The following is a 17,500-nucleotide window of genomic DNA, read 5'->3' as shown; positions in this document are numbered from 1 at the left end:
GTTTATGCACAGAAACGGACCGATCATGAAACTTAAAACGTGATCGCTCGTCTCAATAGTTATTCATGATAACCGCCACCTTGCACTCCGGTAAACATCAAAAATAGACACAAATTACCTACAAAAATAAATCCGACAGTAGTGTTTACTCAGGCATATGCACAGGATCAGACCTATCATGTAATGTATAATATGATTGCTCCTCCCACCAGTTATTCATAATATCCACTACCTTGGACAAAAAAATTGCCACAAATAACCTGCAAAACTAAATACTAAATCAGACAGTAGTGTTTACTCAGGCACATGCGCAGAAACAGACCGATCATCACACTTATAACATGATCGCTCCTCCCACTAGTTATTCATGATAACCGCCCCCTTGCACCACTGTAAGCAAAAATAAGACACAAATGACCAACAAAACTAAATCTGACAGTAGTGTTTACTCGAGCATATGCACAGGATCAGACCAGTCATGTAATTTATAATGTGATCGCTCCTCTCACCTGTTATTCATGATATCCACTACCTTGCACAAAATCGAAGGCGACTGTATGCTCGCCTACTCAGACACATGATCTTGGATCCGTCGTATAATTATTCATGATAAATTGCTCCTCCCACCAGTTATTATTGATAACCACCACTTTGAACCACAGAAAGACAAAAAAAAGGCCACAATAATCCACAAAGTCAAAGCAGAGACTATACTCGCTGACTCTGAATGATCACTCCTCCCACCAGTTATTAATTATAACAACCACCTTGGGTAAAAGAAATGGAAATACGTAAAATAATCCACAAAGTCAGTTTAGCCAGCATACCCGTCATAATGATTATAATCACAAAATTGCTCTCATCACCAGTTAATAATAATAATAACTGGCACTCGCAGAAATGGACATAAAAAGCCAAAACCACAAAATTATAAGTACACTGTGCTTGTGTGTCATAATTATATCATTGAAAAAAACATTTTAACTACGATTAGTCACAAATATACAGGACAATTAGTGCCGACATAGGGAAAGAAAAAAAAATAAGTCAAATAAAGTTGTAAAATGATAAAAAAGACAAGAGACATGTTGAGGGTAACAATTATTGCCTGGAATGGAAACCCCACGACTGTAAAAATGAATTATTAATGCTGGCAGACAACGGGCGCGTTCCTCAGTAATGTAAGAAGGCCAATGAATGGCAGGGGGAGGAGCCAACTGTCAGGCTCACAGGAGCGCTTCCAGGCGGCGTCAAAAGTCGGCTTGTGACAGCGAGAAAAGTCATTTATATTGTTCTACTGTCACAAGTAAAAGTGAAAGGAAAAGGCCGTTAGAGCGGTTACATCAGAGCCTATCATAGCAATTCCCTTGGCGGGCGTGAGCAGAAGAGACAATTGATCAGTTGGATGTCGGAATATTGGCTGGTTTGATGCATTATCAACTCCATCAAACTTTGGCCGCCAACTAAAAATAGTTTTTTATTTTGTAAAAGTAAAAAAAACACGGACATTGTGTATTGAAAGACACAACTTTGTGTCATACGTGACAAAGTATATTATAATTAATTATTAGTATCAGCATTTTAGCTTTTTCTCATTACTTTACGTCTTTTTGCTTAAATTTCTACTGTTGTTGCGGATGTTCAGTAACACACTTAGCAGCGTTTATTAGTGTTGTCATTTTTCAAATGAATTAATTCATAAGTTAAAATGATCATTTTGTTTATTTTTTTATTTTATTTGCATCTCGAGTGCTTCTAATCAGGGGAGTCAAAGGTATTTCCACCAAGAGCTACAAACTGAAAAGATAAAGTGTGCGGGGGCCATTTAGAAATTTTACTTAAAAAAAAAAAAAAAAAAAGAAATTCTATTTGCAGATATTTAAAGACAAAGCTTTGTAGAAAAGGCAACAATGTATATTATTAATAATTATTACTTATTACTTTTTCTCACTACACTGTAATGTTTTGCTCTTTTTTTCTTACATTTTGACTGCTAATTTAAAAGTTATATTTTATTTAAATTTATTTTTTATTCAAAAATAAATACATTAATAACATTTTTCATTACATTTTGATTTGTTGCTCTTTTTTTCTCACATTTTTTACTGATTATTTAAAAGTTTTATATTTTGTTAATTTATTTTAATTAAAAAACGTAATTAATAAAATCTGTCATTATGTTTGATGAGGAGGCGAATTGTCCAAGGTGTACCCCGCCTTCCGCCCATGTGCACCCCCCACGATCCCAAAAGGGAAAAGCGGTAGAAAATGGATGGATGGATGTCATTACGTTTAAATTTTTTGCTCTTTCTTTCCTATCTTTTTTACTGTAGATTTTTTTGACAACAATATTCTGCGGGCCATTTTAAAGTAAATAAATGTAAATTTGATTATTTATTATAATTTAGTTTCTATTAAAAAAAAAACTAATTACATAAAATGTTTTGCTCTTTTTTTCTTACATAGTGACTGCTAATTTAAGAGTTATACATCATTTAAATTTAGTTTTATTAATCAAATCTCTCAACACATTTACAATTTTTTGCTCTTTTTTCTTACATTTATACTGTTGATTTTTTTTTCATGAAAGTATTCTGCGGGCCATTTGAAAGTAGAGAAAGGTAAATCTAATTATATTGATTTACTTTCTCCAAAAAAATTTAGTACAATTCTCATTACATTTAAATGTTTTGCTCTTTCTTTTACATTTTCAGTTCTAATTTAAGAGTTATGTTTTATCTTAATTTACTTTTTATTTAAAAAAAAACATTCTCATTACATTTTGATCATTTGCTCTTTTAATCTTACATTTTTACTGTTTATTTAAAAATTATATATTATTTGAATTTAGTTTTTTATTAAAAAAAAAATTAATAAATCTCTCAATACATTTGGATTTTTTCTCGTTTTTTCTTACACTTTTACTGCAGACTTTTTACGCCAATATTCTGCGGGTCATTTCGAACTAAAGGAATATAAATCTGATTAATTATTTTGATTTAGTTCCTAGAATAAAAAATTCTCATTACGTCTAGATTTTTTGCTCTTTTTTCTTACATATAGAGGAGAATTTTTAAATTAAAATACTTGTTTTGAATGAACAAATTGCAGCTTTGTTTCCTCAAAAAAAGTACTGAGTTCAAAAAAAAAAAAAGTAAAAATAAAGAAAGGTAAATTTGACAAACTTATATTACATAAATAAAAAATTGTCCTTTTGTATATATTTCTTGCGGTTTTTTCATTAATTTTTACTGTCATTTTTTTCCTGAAAATATGCTGCGGACCATTTAAAAGTAAAGAAATGTAAATCTGACAAATTATTTTATTTTGTTGGAGTGGCCGTGCTAGCAACTTGAGGGTTCCAGGTTCGATTCCCCCCTTCTGCCATCGTAGTCACTGCCGTTGTGTCCTTGGGCAAGGCACTTTACCCACCTGCTCCCAGCGCCACACACACTGATTTAAAATTTTAACTTCGATATTGGGTTTCACAATGTAAAGCGCTTTGAGTCACTAGAGAAAAGCGCTTTATAAATATAATTCACTTCACATTTATTTTCCATATAAAAAATTTATAAAAAAATTTCATTATATATCAATTTCCTGCTGTTTTTATTTTTTACATTTTTACTGTCTTTTTTTTCCCTCCAGAATATGCAGCATACCATTTTATATTAAAGTAATGTAAATTTAAATGATTATTTTACATTCATTTAAATAAATAAATAAATAAATGGGTTGTACTTGTATAGCGCTTTTCTACCTTCAAGGTACTCAAAGCGCTTTGACACTACTTCCACATTTACCCATTCACACACACATTCACACACTGATGGAGGGAGCTGCCATGCAAGGCGCCAACCAGCACCCATCAGGAGCAAGGGTGAAGTGTCTTGCTCAGGACACAACGGACGTGACGAGGTTGGTTCTAGGTGGGATTTGAACCAGTGACCCTCGGGTTGCGCACGGCCACTCTCCCACTGCGCCATGCCGTCCCTTAAAAAACATTTAAAAAACATTTTTTTAATTAAATGTCATATTTTGATTTTTTGCTCTTTTTTTAAAATAAAATAAAAACATTTTTACTGTCTGTTTTCCGACAATATGCTGCGGACCAACAAAACTGTTGAAGAGGGCCACAAATGGCCCGGGGCCCGCACTGTAGACACCTCTGGACCAGCTTGTAGCGTTAACCCTGAGGCCGTCTGACGTGTTTTCTTGTTTGAGTGGGACATGTAGGCTTCCCTGCAACGGCATTAGTAATAAGTTTGAGTCACTGCGGCGATGACATCATCGCCTTACCTGCTCATGTCTCAGCAGCACTGCCGCCAGACAGGAAAAAAAAAACGGTGGGCCAATACAACGTTTTGGTATCGGTGTACCTAATCAAGCTTGAAAGCTGGATATCCGGTTTTTTTTTTGTTTGTTTGCCAAAACGTACTTGCTAAAGTTGAAGAGGAGCCTCTCGAACACCAGAACCGGACCCGTGCTGCTAAGGATGGTGAGGGGCTGCCCTGCCAGCAAACAGAAGACCGCCCCGGTCAGCGCCGTGCCCAGGAAGCTCTCCAACACGCCCTTCAAAACAAACACATTATGCACGTCACATAAAAAAATGACTTTTTTTTTTCTTACTTACTCAGCTGTATGCTTTATTTTACCTACATACACACACACAGGAACACACACACACACACACACACACACACACAGACACACACACACACACACACACACACACACACAGACACACACACACACACACACACACACACACACACATGCCTGCAGGGCCAGCCCATCAAGACAAGCCTGTTTCAGGTTCACATACGGGATAGCTATAGGCTCCAATAAGGAATATCGGACATGTGTGCTTGTATTTTTACCCTTCTTGAGACATCAAAAAGGTAAAGTACCTTCCATATGAGGAGCGGTGAACAAGCTTGGACATAAATCATGCCCCCAACCACTGCATCTAATAGAGAATGTCTCATTTGCACCCCTGGTGGTCAAAATTAGGGTGGTCCCAAAAGGGAGGGATTTTTCAAATTGACTGTGTGTCGGTCTTAAAAGTGCTCCCCCTCTGGTCAACATATGAAATAACAACTGTGTGTAGAAATTTGAAGTGCTCCCCCTCTGGTATGTAATAAAGAGTGTGTCTAAGAAATTGAAATGTGCCCCCTTTGGCCAAAATGATAAGATAAAATAAACAAGTATATAGACAGATACTGTAATAACTTGACTGCGATGAGGTGGCGACTTGTCCAGGGTGTACCCCGCCTACCGCCCGAATGCAACTGAGATAGGCTCCAGTGACCCCCCCATAACCCAAACGGGACAAGTGGTAGAAAATGGATGGATGTAATAACTTGAAGTAAATAATAAAGATTAAAAAACAATTACAAAAAAATGAAAATAAACTAAAGGCATTCTTTTTCTCACAATGTGTCGACTTTTTACTTATTAAATTGGGAACAATTTCTCATATTCTTTCTGTTTCTGTAATATTGCAATATTTTCTTGTATTTTATGTAAAATTATTACTTTTTAACACAAAATGATGACATTTGTCATATACAATTCTGACTTGTATCACAACATTGCCAATTTGTTTGTTGTTCTTGTAAAATGGTAAAATTTTGGGAGTAAAATGATGACTTTTGGCATAATTTTGCCAAGTAAAAGTCAGCTGATTATTATAACATTGCCAAAATGTAAAATTTTTGTTATAAAATTGTGACTTTCGTCGGGTAAAATTAGGAAACTTCTTAAAATTGCCCAAATTAAATTCAAGTGTGTAAAGGATATCTCCACCTAAATTAAAGTTAAGCTTTTCTTGTAAAATTGCAATTGTTGTTGAGTAAAATTCCGACTCGTACCATAATATTGCACAAATGTTCAGTTTTTTTGTAAAATGTTGACTTGTGTCGAGTAAAATAACTTATTATAATACTGCCACAATTCTAAGTTTTTCTATTGAAATTGTGACCTTTTTCTTGTGAAATTCCAACTCCCTTTTCACAACAAGCGTGTTTGTATTTGCATAGTGTGAATATATTATTAACGTTGTGAATACAAATTTTTATATATCTAGAAAGGGTGGTCCTAAAGTGGTAGGCATTTTTCTGAGGTCTCAAGAAGGTACGCAAAACAAGTGTGCGTGTGTGTGTGTGTGTGTGTGTGTGTGTGTGTGTGTGTGTGCGTGCGTGCAGAGAGAGATGGAGATTAAGTCAAGTCAGGCTTCCCCCTGCGATCCGTGTGGAGGTCAGTGGAAACGCAGCAGTGACGAGGCAGCCACCGAGTAATCTGGATCTTATGGTTATTTAAGGCCCGCTCAAATCCCCTGTGCAGGGCCGCTGCCCGCTGTCCACTGGCCCACCGTGCCGCCTCAGGGGAAGACGTGGATGCCGTCATGGTGGCGCAGGCAGCCGGGCCAACAGATGGGTGCGGTGTGAGCCTTTGAGCTGCACATTAGTGGGTGCTAATCAGCGGAGGACCTCTTTGTGTGCTGGTGGCTTTGTAACCGCCGGCGACAAAAAGCAAAGACGTCCCGACTTTTTACCGCGGGGGAAAGTCAGGCGGTGACGTAACTGTTTATTTAATAACATTTTTATAAATATATATATTTATATATTTTCCTATGAGAAAGCAGTGCCTGGGGAATCTGCGGTGGACTCTCCTATTTCTGGGGCTGAGTTAAAAAGCTCCTTGGTGGCAAGGCAACGGGGGTGGATGAGATCTGCCTGGAGTTCCTTAAGGCTCTGGATGCTGTGGGGCTGTCTTGGTTGACAAGACTCTGCAGCATCGTGTGGACATCGGGGGCGGTACCTCTGGATTGGCAGAACGGGGTGGTGGTCCCTCTCTTTAAGAAGGGGGACCGGAGGGTGTGTTCCAACTATCATGGTATCACACTCCTCAGCCTTCCCAGTAAGGTTTATTCAGGTGTACTGGAGAGGAGGCTACGCCGGATAGATTCAGGAGGAACCGTGTGGTTTTCGTCCTGGTCGTGGAACTGTGGACCAGCTCTATACTCTCGGCAGGGTCCATGAGGGTGCATGGGAGTTTGCCCAACCAGTCTACATGTGCTTTGTGGACTTGGAGAAGGCATTCGACCGTGTTCCTCGGGAAGTCCTGTGGGGAGTGCTCAGAGAGTATGGAGTATCGGACTGTCTTATTGTGGCGGTCCTCTCCCTGTATGATCAGTGTCAGAGCTTGGTCCGCATTGCCGGCAGTAAGTCGGACACGTTTCCAGTGAGGGTTGGACTCTGCCAAGGCTGTCCTTTGTCACCGATTCTGTTCATAACTTTTATGGCGCAGTCAAGGCGTTGAGGGGTTCCGGTTTGGTGGCCGTGGGATTAGGTCTCTGCTTTTTGCAGATGATGTGGTCCTGATGGCTTCATCTGGCCGGGATCTTCAGCTCTCACTGGATCGGTTTGCAGCAGAGTGTGAAGCGACCGGAGTGAGAATCAGCACTTTCAAGTCCGAGTCCATGGTTCTCGCCCGGACAAGGGTGGAGTGCCACCTCCGGGTTGGGGAGGAGACCCTGCCCCAAGTGGAGGAGTTCAAGTACCTAGGAGTCTTGTTCACGAGTGATGGAAGAGTGGATCGTGAGATCGACAGGCGGATTGGTGCAGTGTCTTCAGTAATGCGGACACTGTATCGATCCGTTGTGGTGAAGAAGGAGCTGGGCCGGAAGGCAAAGCTCTCAATTTACCGGTCAATCTACGTTCCCATCTTCACCTATGGTCATGAGCTTTGGGTCATGACTGAAAGGACAAGATCACGGGTACAAGCGGCCGTAGAAGTCCGCTCTCTAAGGTAAATGCTGTACATTATCATTACATTACTTCTTCAATGTATCCATGAAAATATAAGAGGCTGCAGATGGTGTGTTTGACGGAAAAGGATATTCCTGTATAGGTCCGCTCTCTAGGGTAAATGCTGTACATTATTATTACATAACTTCATAAATTTATCAATGAAAATATGAAGAGGCTGCAGATGGTGTGTTTGACAGAAAAGGAGATACCGTAGAAATACGCTTGCTAAGGTAAATGCTGTACATTATTATGACATTAATTCATCAATTTATCCATGAAAATAAAAGAGGCTGCAGATGGTGTGTTTGACGGAAATGGAGATTCCTGTATGGGTCCGCTCTCTAAGGTAAATGCTGTACATTATTATGACATTACTTCATCAATTTATCCATAAAAATATGAAGAGGCTGCAGATGGTGTGTTTGACAGAGAAGGAGATACCGTAGAAGGTAAATGATGTACATTATTACAAAACTTCATAAATTTATCCATGAAAATATTAAGAGGCTGCAGATGGTGTGTTTGATGGAGAAGGATATATTGTAGAAGTTCTATTGTATTGTTTTCATACAATAGCTCGGTTTAGCTCAGTTGGTAGAGTGGCCGTGCCAGCAACTTGAGGGTTGCAGATTCGATTCCCGCTTCTGCCAACCTAGTCACTGCCATTGTGTCCTTGGGCAAGACACTTTACCCACCTGCTTCCAGTGCCACCCACACTGGTTTGAATGTAACTTAGATATTGGGTTTCATAATGTAAAGCGCTTTGAGTCACTTGAGTAAAAGCGCTATATAAATATAATTCACTTCACATTCCTTGCTTTTTATTGTTTAAAAAGCATGTTAAATGAACAAATGTGCTGTTTAATGGCAGCAAACGGCAATCAAATTGATTTCAATTTGTTTGGTAATAAAATAAATTTTTTGAGGTACAAAGCTGCTTTCCCTCCCGCTTCTCCCTCACCTGCATGTTTTCCGTGGCGTCGCCCAGCAGGCCGCCGAAGGTGATGGCGTTGGTGACGGTGCCCAGGTAGATGAACAAGATGGTGGACAGCGACTGAATGTGCAGCGCGTCGTAGAAGTCGCTGGCGTAGAATGGCAGCTTGCGTTTGACGTCCAGGATGAGACCGCCGCAAAACCTGAGCGACACGACATTCACGCTTACAAGACTCTTTCTTTACCAAAGGTTGTTTTTTTGTTTGTTTGTTTTTTTTTTACTTTCTTGTGCATTGGAGCTCCTCGCCAATCTGGTGACCTCCTCCCCCGCCGTGACCTGCATCGTGGGGGGCGTCGCCGTTCATCGGAGGGGGTTCTAAGCCAGAATATTGGTTCTTTCTGGGGAAGAAACACAACAAAAACAACACAATCACACATACAGCTCGACAACAGGCCAATAAAGGCTTTTTTTAAATTATTATAACCATTATGAACTCTTAGTGGTAATTTAATGTATTCCTAATGATATACTATACAATATATTTTTTATACAGTAAAAATTCGATTTAAAAAATATTTCTACTGATATAAAATATATTTTTTATTTAAAACATGACCAGCAACCAGAACCTTTATAAGAACCAGTGCCACATCAGTTCTTGTTTTACTACTGAAGCAATAGGGATGTGACTAACAACAACAACTCACCATTTGATTCAATTCAAATGCGATTCTTGGGGCGACATTTGATTCACAATCAATTCTCGATTTTTAAACAAATGTTCACGATATACAGTATATTCTGGTATTAAAATGATAATAAAAACCTTTTTTAAAACAGAGTACAGGTTAGAAAAAAGCTCATCTTGGCTGCTGACATATAAACACGTACAGCGGAAATAGCCTAAAAAGTGTCTGTTTTAAAATCAATTAAAACACACACACACACACACACACACACATATATATATATATATGTATATTTATATATATACATACACACACATACCTACATACATATGTACACATACATACATACATATATACCCACACACACATATATACATACCATATATACACTAGAGATGCGCGGTTTGCCGTCTCATCCGCGGAGTCCGCGGGTAAACCGCGGGCCGGGCGGTTTACCCATAAACGCAACACAACAAATACCCATAATCCTTTGTATTCATGACACTTCCTGACTATTTTATACACCCCAATGCCCCCCCAACCCCTCCCGTGCGTCAGTAAGCTGGGCGGGGTTGGGGGCGCGGGGGTGTGAAATCTATTCAGGATGTGTCATGAATACAAAGGATTATGGGTATTAGTTGTGTTGCGTTTATGTTGTGTTACTGTGAGGATGTTCTCCCGAAATGTGTTTGTCAATCTTGTATTGTGTGGCTTCATAGCGTGGCGCATATTAGTAAGTGTTAAAGTTGTTTATATCACAACCATCAGTGTACTCTGCATCCCCCAGTATACCTTTTAATCTCATACGTGTGATTGCGGAAGCTGCACACATGTTGCTGGACCTACAATCGGTTCGGAGTCTTGTAGGAGTCTTTCAATGCATATTTGTACGTGCTATCGTCATGTGATGAAGATAGCGTCATTAGCATTAGCTATATGCTAACACATTCACGAGTGTCTGTTTTGGTATTAGTAACTTACAATGGCATTCTTTTGAGTTTTGTAAATTCACCAAAACCTCGCAGAGGAATTGTTCAGTCTGTTTAGCTGATTGGAGAGCTAACCTTCCGCAGCTGGCGCAGCTACCATGAATTGATTAACGTGGACCCCGACTTAAACAAGTTGAAAAACTTATTCGGGTGTTACCATTCAGTGGCGAATTATACGGAATATGTACTGTACTGTGCAATCTACTAATAAAAGTCTGAATCAATCAAAAAAGATGGTGGGTCCTTGACGATGACTTGTGTTTTGTTTGATCAGCTGTTTTACTGCCTTGTTTGAGACACTGTTTGGGAACAATTAAGGTTGGCAAATAAACATTTACAGAATCTTTCTATCTGCAGCTTATACTCCAGTGCGGCTAATATATGTAAACATATTTATTTCTTCTAAAGTTCTGTAGGTGCGACATAAATACTGATGCGCTCTATAGTCGGAAAAATACAGTAGTACTGTATATTGCAAGAATCAAGTTGAATGAAGAATCAATTCGGAATCGAATCATCTCAAGAATCGGAATTGATTGAATTGTGAGTAAGATAAAGATTGTTATCTGTAATTTTTGTACATATTTAGCAAAACGTCTTTTTGCTCTATATCTACATGAGGCAACATTTGACACAACGACAGTAAAAAGTCGGCAAATGTTAAGTCATTTCCGACCTCTTATCGGAGGAAGGCAGCGACTTGGGCGGCTCTATCCTGATGTCGGGGTCCCACTCGCCGGGGGGCAGGACGATGACCTCGTCCAGGAACTCCTCGATCCCAGCCAGCAGGTCCTGCCTGTGCTTGGCTTTGTAGGCGATGTCGTGGAACACCTGCACGTGGAGCGACAGTTGGAATTCTTGAGTCACCGACATGCAAATCTACCCCCCGAGGGGCCGGTATGCAAACAAATTCGTCTGTCGGCGTGTCACCGTGGACTCCAGCACGTGATAAGGCGAGGAAGGGGGGTAAAGTTTAACCGGAGGAAACCCTGGAAAAAGTACACTTCCTGTTGTCCTTCTATGTTGACACATGCCGAGGATTCTGGGAAAAAGCAAGAGGCCTGTGGGAACTTGACAGCCAGGTGTTCTGTTAACATTCCTGCCGAAGAGGCGCCAAGCGCGACGGAACACACTTTTTTTTCCCCAAACGGTCATAATGCGGACTTTTGTGCGTCACACTCGGGGAGGTTTTTATTCATTTTCATCCACCCCGAAATGGTTGACTACCTGAGAGTCACGAAAATAAATTAAAAATGTTAGCGTTGTAAAGATTGTATGAACTAAGGAGGGGTCTTACAGCCCTAAAGTCTTTATGTTGCAGTGCCGTAATGACATACATTCCAAAGATTCTAATTTGCCTCCTGAAATGTGCAACATTTCTCAACGAGCTATTGCAAGCAATTTTGGGATTTCACCATCTAAGGTCCGTAATATCATCAAAAGGTTCTGAATCTGGAGGAATCGCTGCACGTAAGCGGCAAGGTGGAAAACCAACATTGAATGCCCGTGGCCTTCGATCCCCAGGCGGTACTGCATCAAAAACCGACATCGGTGTGTAAAGGATATCTCCACTAGGTCTCAAGAACACTTCAGAAAACCACTGTCAGTAACTACAGTTTGTCGCTACATCTGAGAGTCATGAAAACCAATTAAAATTGTTCTTTGCTACTAGATCAAAAAGTGTGTAAAGGATATCTCCACATGGGCTCAGGAAGACTTCAGAAAACCATGGTCAGTAACTACAGTTCATGGCTACATCTGAGAGTCATGAAAACCAATTAAAATTGTTCCTTGCTACTGCATCAAAAAATGTGTAAAGGATATCCCCACATGGGCTCAGGAACACTTCAGAAAACCGCTGTCAGTAACTTCAGTTGGTCGCTACATCTGAGTCATGAAAATCTATTAAAATTGTTAGCGTTGTAAAGACTGTATGAACTGAGGAGGGGTCTTACGGCCTAAAGCCTTCATAGCCTTACATGTTGCAGTGCCGTAATGACATACATTCCAAAGATTCTAATTTGCCTACTGAAATGTGCAACATTTCTCAACAAGCTATTGCAAGCAATTTTGGGATTTCACCATCTAAGGTCCGTAATATCATCAAAAGGTTCTGAATCTGGGGGAATCACTGCACGTAAGCGGTAAGGTCCAAAACCAACATTGAATGCCCGTGACCTTCGATCCCTCAGGCAGTACTGCATAAAAAACCAACACCGGTGTGTAAAGGATATCGCCGCATGGGCACAGGAACACTTCAGAAAACCACCGTCAGTAACTACAGTTGGTCGCTATATCTGAGAGTCATGAAAACCAAATAAAATTGCTCTTTGCCACTAGATCAAAAAGTGTGTAAAGGATATCTCCACATGGGCTCAAGAACACTTCAGAAAACCACTGTCAGTAACTACAGTTGGTCGTTACATCTGAGAGTCATGAAAACCAATTCAAGTTGTTAGCGTTGTAAAGACTGTATGAACTGAGGAAGGGTCTTGCGGCCCTAAAGTCTTTATAGCCTTACATGTTGCAGTGTCGTGATGACATACATTCAAAAAAATCTACTTTGCCTCCAGAAATTTCTCAATAAACTATTGCAAGCAATTCAGGGGTTTCTCCATCTACGGTCCGTAATATCATCAAAAGGTTCAGAAAATCTGGAGAAATCGCTGCACGTAAGCGGCAAGGTCGAAAACCAACATTGAATGCCCGTGACCTTCGATCCCTCAGGCGGTACTGCATCAAAAACCGACATAGGTGTGTAAAGGATATCTCCACATGGGCAGAGGAACACTTCAGAAAACCACTGTCAGTAACTACAGTTCGTCGCTACATCTGAGAGTCATGAAAACCAATTAAAATCGTTCTTTGCTATTCCATCAAAGTGTGTAAAGGATATCGCCACATGGGCTCAGGAACACTTCAGAAAACCACTGTCAGTAACGACAGTTCGTCACTACATCTGAGAGTCATGAAAACCAATTAACATTTTTCTTTGCTACTGCATCAAAAAGTGTGTAAAGGAAATCTCCAAATGGGCACGGAAACACTTCAGAAAACAACTGTCAGTAACTACAGCTGGTCGCTACATCTGAGAGTCATAAAAATCTATTTAAATTGTTAGCGTTGTAAAGACTGTATGAACTGAGGAGGGGTCTTACAGTCCTAAAGTCATTATAGCCTTACATGTTGCATTACCGTAATGACATACATTCCAAAGATTGTAATTTGCCTCCTGACATGCGCAATATATCTCAACGAGCTATTGCAAGTAATTTAGGGGTTTCTCCATCTACGGTGCATAATATCATCAAAAGGTTCAGAGAATCTGGAGAAATCACCACAGGTAAGCGGCAAGGTCAAAAACCAACATTGAATGCCCGTGACCTTCGATCCCTCAGGCGGTACTGCATCAAAAACCGACATAGGTGTGTAAAGGATATCTTCACATGGGCAAAGGAGAGTCATGAAAACCAATTAAAATCGTTCTTTGCTATTCCATCAAAAAGTGTGTAAAGGATATCTCCACATGGGCTCAGGAACACTTCGGAAAACCACTGTCAGTAACTACAGTTCGGTGCTACATCTGAGAGTCATGAAAACCAATTAAAATTGTTCTTTGCTACTGCATCAAAAAGTGTGTAATGGATATCTCCATATGGTCACAGAAACACTTCAGAAAACCACTGTGAGTAACTACAGTTGGTCGCGACATCTGAAAGTCATGAAAACCAATTAAAATTTTTACCGTTGTAAAGACTAAGAACTGAAAAAGGGTCTTACGGCACTAAAGTCTGACTACTGAGCTAAAAGCACAGGAAATCATGTATTCATTCATTTTAATTCTTTTTAACTGGATATTTTTGCATTGTTGATTAAAATCATGATTTTATTATTTTTTTCGAACCGTGTGGGAGGTTGGGGTCGTTGACATTTTGAGGGGGTCGCCCAAAACTCGTTGAGCCCTTATTCTCTTTTCTCATGCCTCATGCTAAGAATCGAACGCCAGTCAACAAAACGGCGCGACCAAACTTGATAGTTGATACTGCTACCTGATTGGCTGTTAGTGTGCAACTCCCACTGCTTTGCTCGGTTACCAGAGAGCGACCAGCTTTGTTCACGCAACCAATCTTGCGTCGCGACTTCCGCTTTCTTCTGACCGAGAAGAAGAATCTGACGTTTTAGCGAACGCATTTTTTTACTGATATCGATTTCGTGTCTACGGTGAATTTTAATAATGTCGTTTTATCACCCAGGCAAATGGACATAATTTATATTGTGTATTACATACCGTATTTTTCTGATTATAACACGCACTTGAAATCCTTTCATTTTCTAAAAACTCAAGAGTGCGCCTTATAACGCAGTGCGCCTAATGTATGGAATCATTTTGGTTGTGCTTACCAACCTCAAAGATATTTTATTTGGTAAATGGTGAAATGATAAGTGTGACCAGTAGATGACAGTCACACATAAGAGATATGTGTATACTGCAATATGATGGCAGTTACACATAAGAGATATGTGTTGACTGCAATATGACTCAAGTAAACGACACCACAATGTTACATGTTCCAATGACAATATAGAACATTACACTCAAACATCTATCAAAATGTTTTAGTACAACTTTGGTAAGCTATGAAGCCGCACCGCTTGATGGATTGTACGGTGCTTCAACATACCATTATTATGTTGTGTGTATAAGGTAAGACATATTATCTGGTGTTTTGTTTCGCAATATAATGCAAAAGCAACTTTTCTTACCTTCTGCTAACTGTTGACGATCTGCCTAAGTCCTGAAAATTTGCGCGATTCCGCCTTTGGAGTCCGTGACGACACCGAAGTCGATAATTTTCTTCTTTTTCTCTATCTTGTTGTAATGGGACATTCATCCTCCGTTGTTGCGATTTCTAATACAAAGTAGTGTAAAGTTCTTACTTATATCTGTCATTAAACTCGCTATAAAAGCTTTAAAACATACCGGTTTAGTGAGTTTACATTATCCACCCAAGAAACTGTGGTTATTAGAGTTCCGGCCAGGCGGTTTTTCACGAGACACATTTCTGGCCTTGTTGCACTAGTGAGCCATGGATGAAGAGATGCTGCTCCGTGATTGATGTAAGTCAAGTCTGAATGTCATTAAAACAGTTAGCTCCACCTTTTGACACTTCTTCCACTCCCGTCCTTGCACGCTACACCGCTACAACAAAGATGATGGAGAAAAGACGCTGCCGAAGGTGAGCCACGTAAATAAGACCGCCCACAAAACGGCGCATCCTGAAGCGACTGTGCACCTCTTGTAGGAAAATAAACCTGGCTAGACACGCTCATCGGCAGTGCGCCTTATAATCCGGTGCGCCCTATGGGCCGGAAAATACGGTCCATCACTATTGACCAAAGTGGCTATTCTCCAACGATATTCAGAAGCAAACAGGTGGTTCACAGACCTCGTCAGACATCAGGGTGGCGATAGATCTCCCAATCTCATGGTAGGACTTTGCTTTCCCCTTTGGACCCAGGAGCACGAAGAGGAACCTGCGAGGGAACGTCTGCTTAGCACAGCGACCGACACGACTATTTTGGTTTTCTGCGTCTTACCTTGTGGGGACCGGGACCTCGGTGAGCGCCCCCAGCATGACGGCGTTCTGCAGGCGGACAAACGCCACAAAGGGAGTCTCTAGGAAGTCCACCTCGCCGACCAGCACATTGGACGCCTCGGCATCGCGGGGTAGCTTCTTCATGAACTTGTTCTTCAGCTGAACGCACGCACAACGCCGTTACAGCGACAAACAAGTGTGAAACATACTAACAAAAGTTGTTTGGTGTTAACGGCAATAATTATAAACAAATCTATAATGAGCTTTGCCTAAGAGAAGAGGCTCTCAGATTTATTTTTGTGAGATATATATAGGGCAGGGGTCGGGAACCTTTTTGGCTGAGAGAGCCATAAAAGCCAAATATTTTAATAAGTATTTCCGTCAGAGCCAAATAATATATATATATTTTTTAAGACTGAATACAACTAAATGTGCACATTTTTAAGTAACACCAATATTTTTAGAGTATAATAAGTCTCTTATTCTTTTTAATAACATTGTTATTCTGAAGCTAACCAACAATAAATAAAATACTTCTTAACATTAATGCAACTTCTTGAATAGGTGCGGTAGCAACCGAATGGATGAATTAAAATGCATGAGAATGTTTTATATTTTGAACGTTATTTTTGACACTGTGATTATCAGCGGAATTATTCATTACTTACCGTGTTAAGCGATGTTAGCTAAGATTTATCCAAGAGCCAGGTGCAGTCATCAAAAGAGCCGCATCTGGCTCTAGAGCCATAGGTTACCTACCCCTGATATAGGGGGTACCAGGGGGTGTATATTGTAGCGTCCCGGAAGAGTTAGTGCTGCAATGGGTTCTGGGTATTTGTTCTGTTGTGTTTATTTTGTGTTACGGTCCGGATGTTTCCCGAAATTTGTAATTCTTGTTTGGTGTGGGTTCACAGTGTGGCGCATATTTGTAACAGTGTTAAAGTTGTTTATACGGCCACCCTCAGTGTGACATGTATGGCTGTTGACCAAGTATGCGTTGCATTTCCTTATGTGTCTGAAAAGCCGTTATGTGATTGGGCCGGCACGCAAAGGCAGTGCTATAAGGTTTATTGGCGCTCTGTACTTCTCCCTACGTACAGCAGCGTTTTAAAAAGTCATATATTTAACTTTTTGAAACAGATACCGATAATTTCCGAACCGATACCGATCATTTCCGTTATTTAATTTTATAGCATTTATCGGCCGATAAAATCGGCAGCCCGATATTATCGGACATCTCTAATTACATTTTGTTCTACAAAATGTTACATTGTTGTATGTGATACATTGCATCTATTAAGTCAGACAAGAGCTGCAGTGTGTGTGTGTAAAAAGTACACAATAGTGCTCATTTGCATTTAAGCCACAGACACCAACGAGCCGTTTTAGGATGTCGAAAAAATTCACAATATCAAAGCGTTATTTTGGACAAAAAAGCTATCGTGGGATCCTTGCTGGAAAATAAACAACATGAGCA

The 17,500-nt window shown here is 40.0% G+C and overlaps 1 protein-coding gene across 5 annotated transcripts in view; it reads right to left on the bottom strand.

Annotated features, from left to right (window-relative positions):
• LOC133557545 (electrogenic sodium bicarbonate cotransporter 1-like) overlaps positions 1-17,500 on the bottom strand; it is a 97,222-nt gene that overhangs the window by 28,417 nt on the left and 51,305 nt on the right. For all 5 annotated transcript variants that reach the window (XR_009807791.1, XM_061908090.1, XM_061908091.1 and 2 more), the window contains 6 exons: positions 16,025-16,182; positions 15,874-15,961; positions 11,103-11,257; positions 9,030-9,146; positions 8,776-8,950; positions 4,439-4,572 (listed from right to left, as the gene is read on the bottom strand). Coding sequence is in view for 4 of the 5 variants with exons in the window: in XM_061908090.1 (XP_061764074.1) it covers positions 4,439-4,572; positions 8,776-8,950; positions 9,030-9,146; positions 11,103-11,257; positions 15,874-15,961; positions 16,025-16,182 (827 nt within the window). In the remaining variant the exon portion in view is untranslated. The remainder of the gene's footprint in view (positions 1-4,438; positions 4,573-8,775; positions 8,951-9,029; positions 9,147-11,102; positions 11,258-15,873; positions 15,962-16,024; positions 16,183-17,500) is intronic.

Source organism: Nerophis ophidion, linkage group LG08, assembly GCF_033978795.1.
Source record: "Nerophis ophidion isolate RoL-2023_Sa linkage group LG08, RoL_Noph_v1.0, whole genome shotgun sequence".
NCBI lineage: Eukaryota > Metazoa > Chordata > Actinopteri > Syngnathiformes > Syngnathidae > Nerophis > Nerophis ophidion.
The sequence above is the reverse complement of the archived record's forward strand: the minus strand, read 5'-3'. Positions and strand labels throughout refer to the sequence as shown.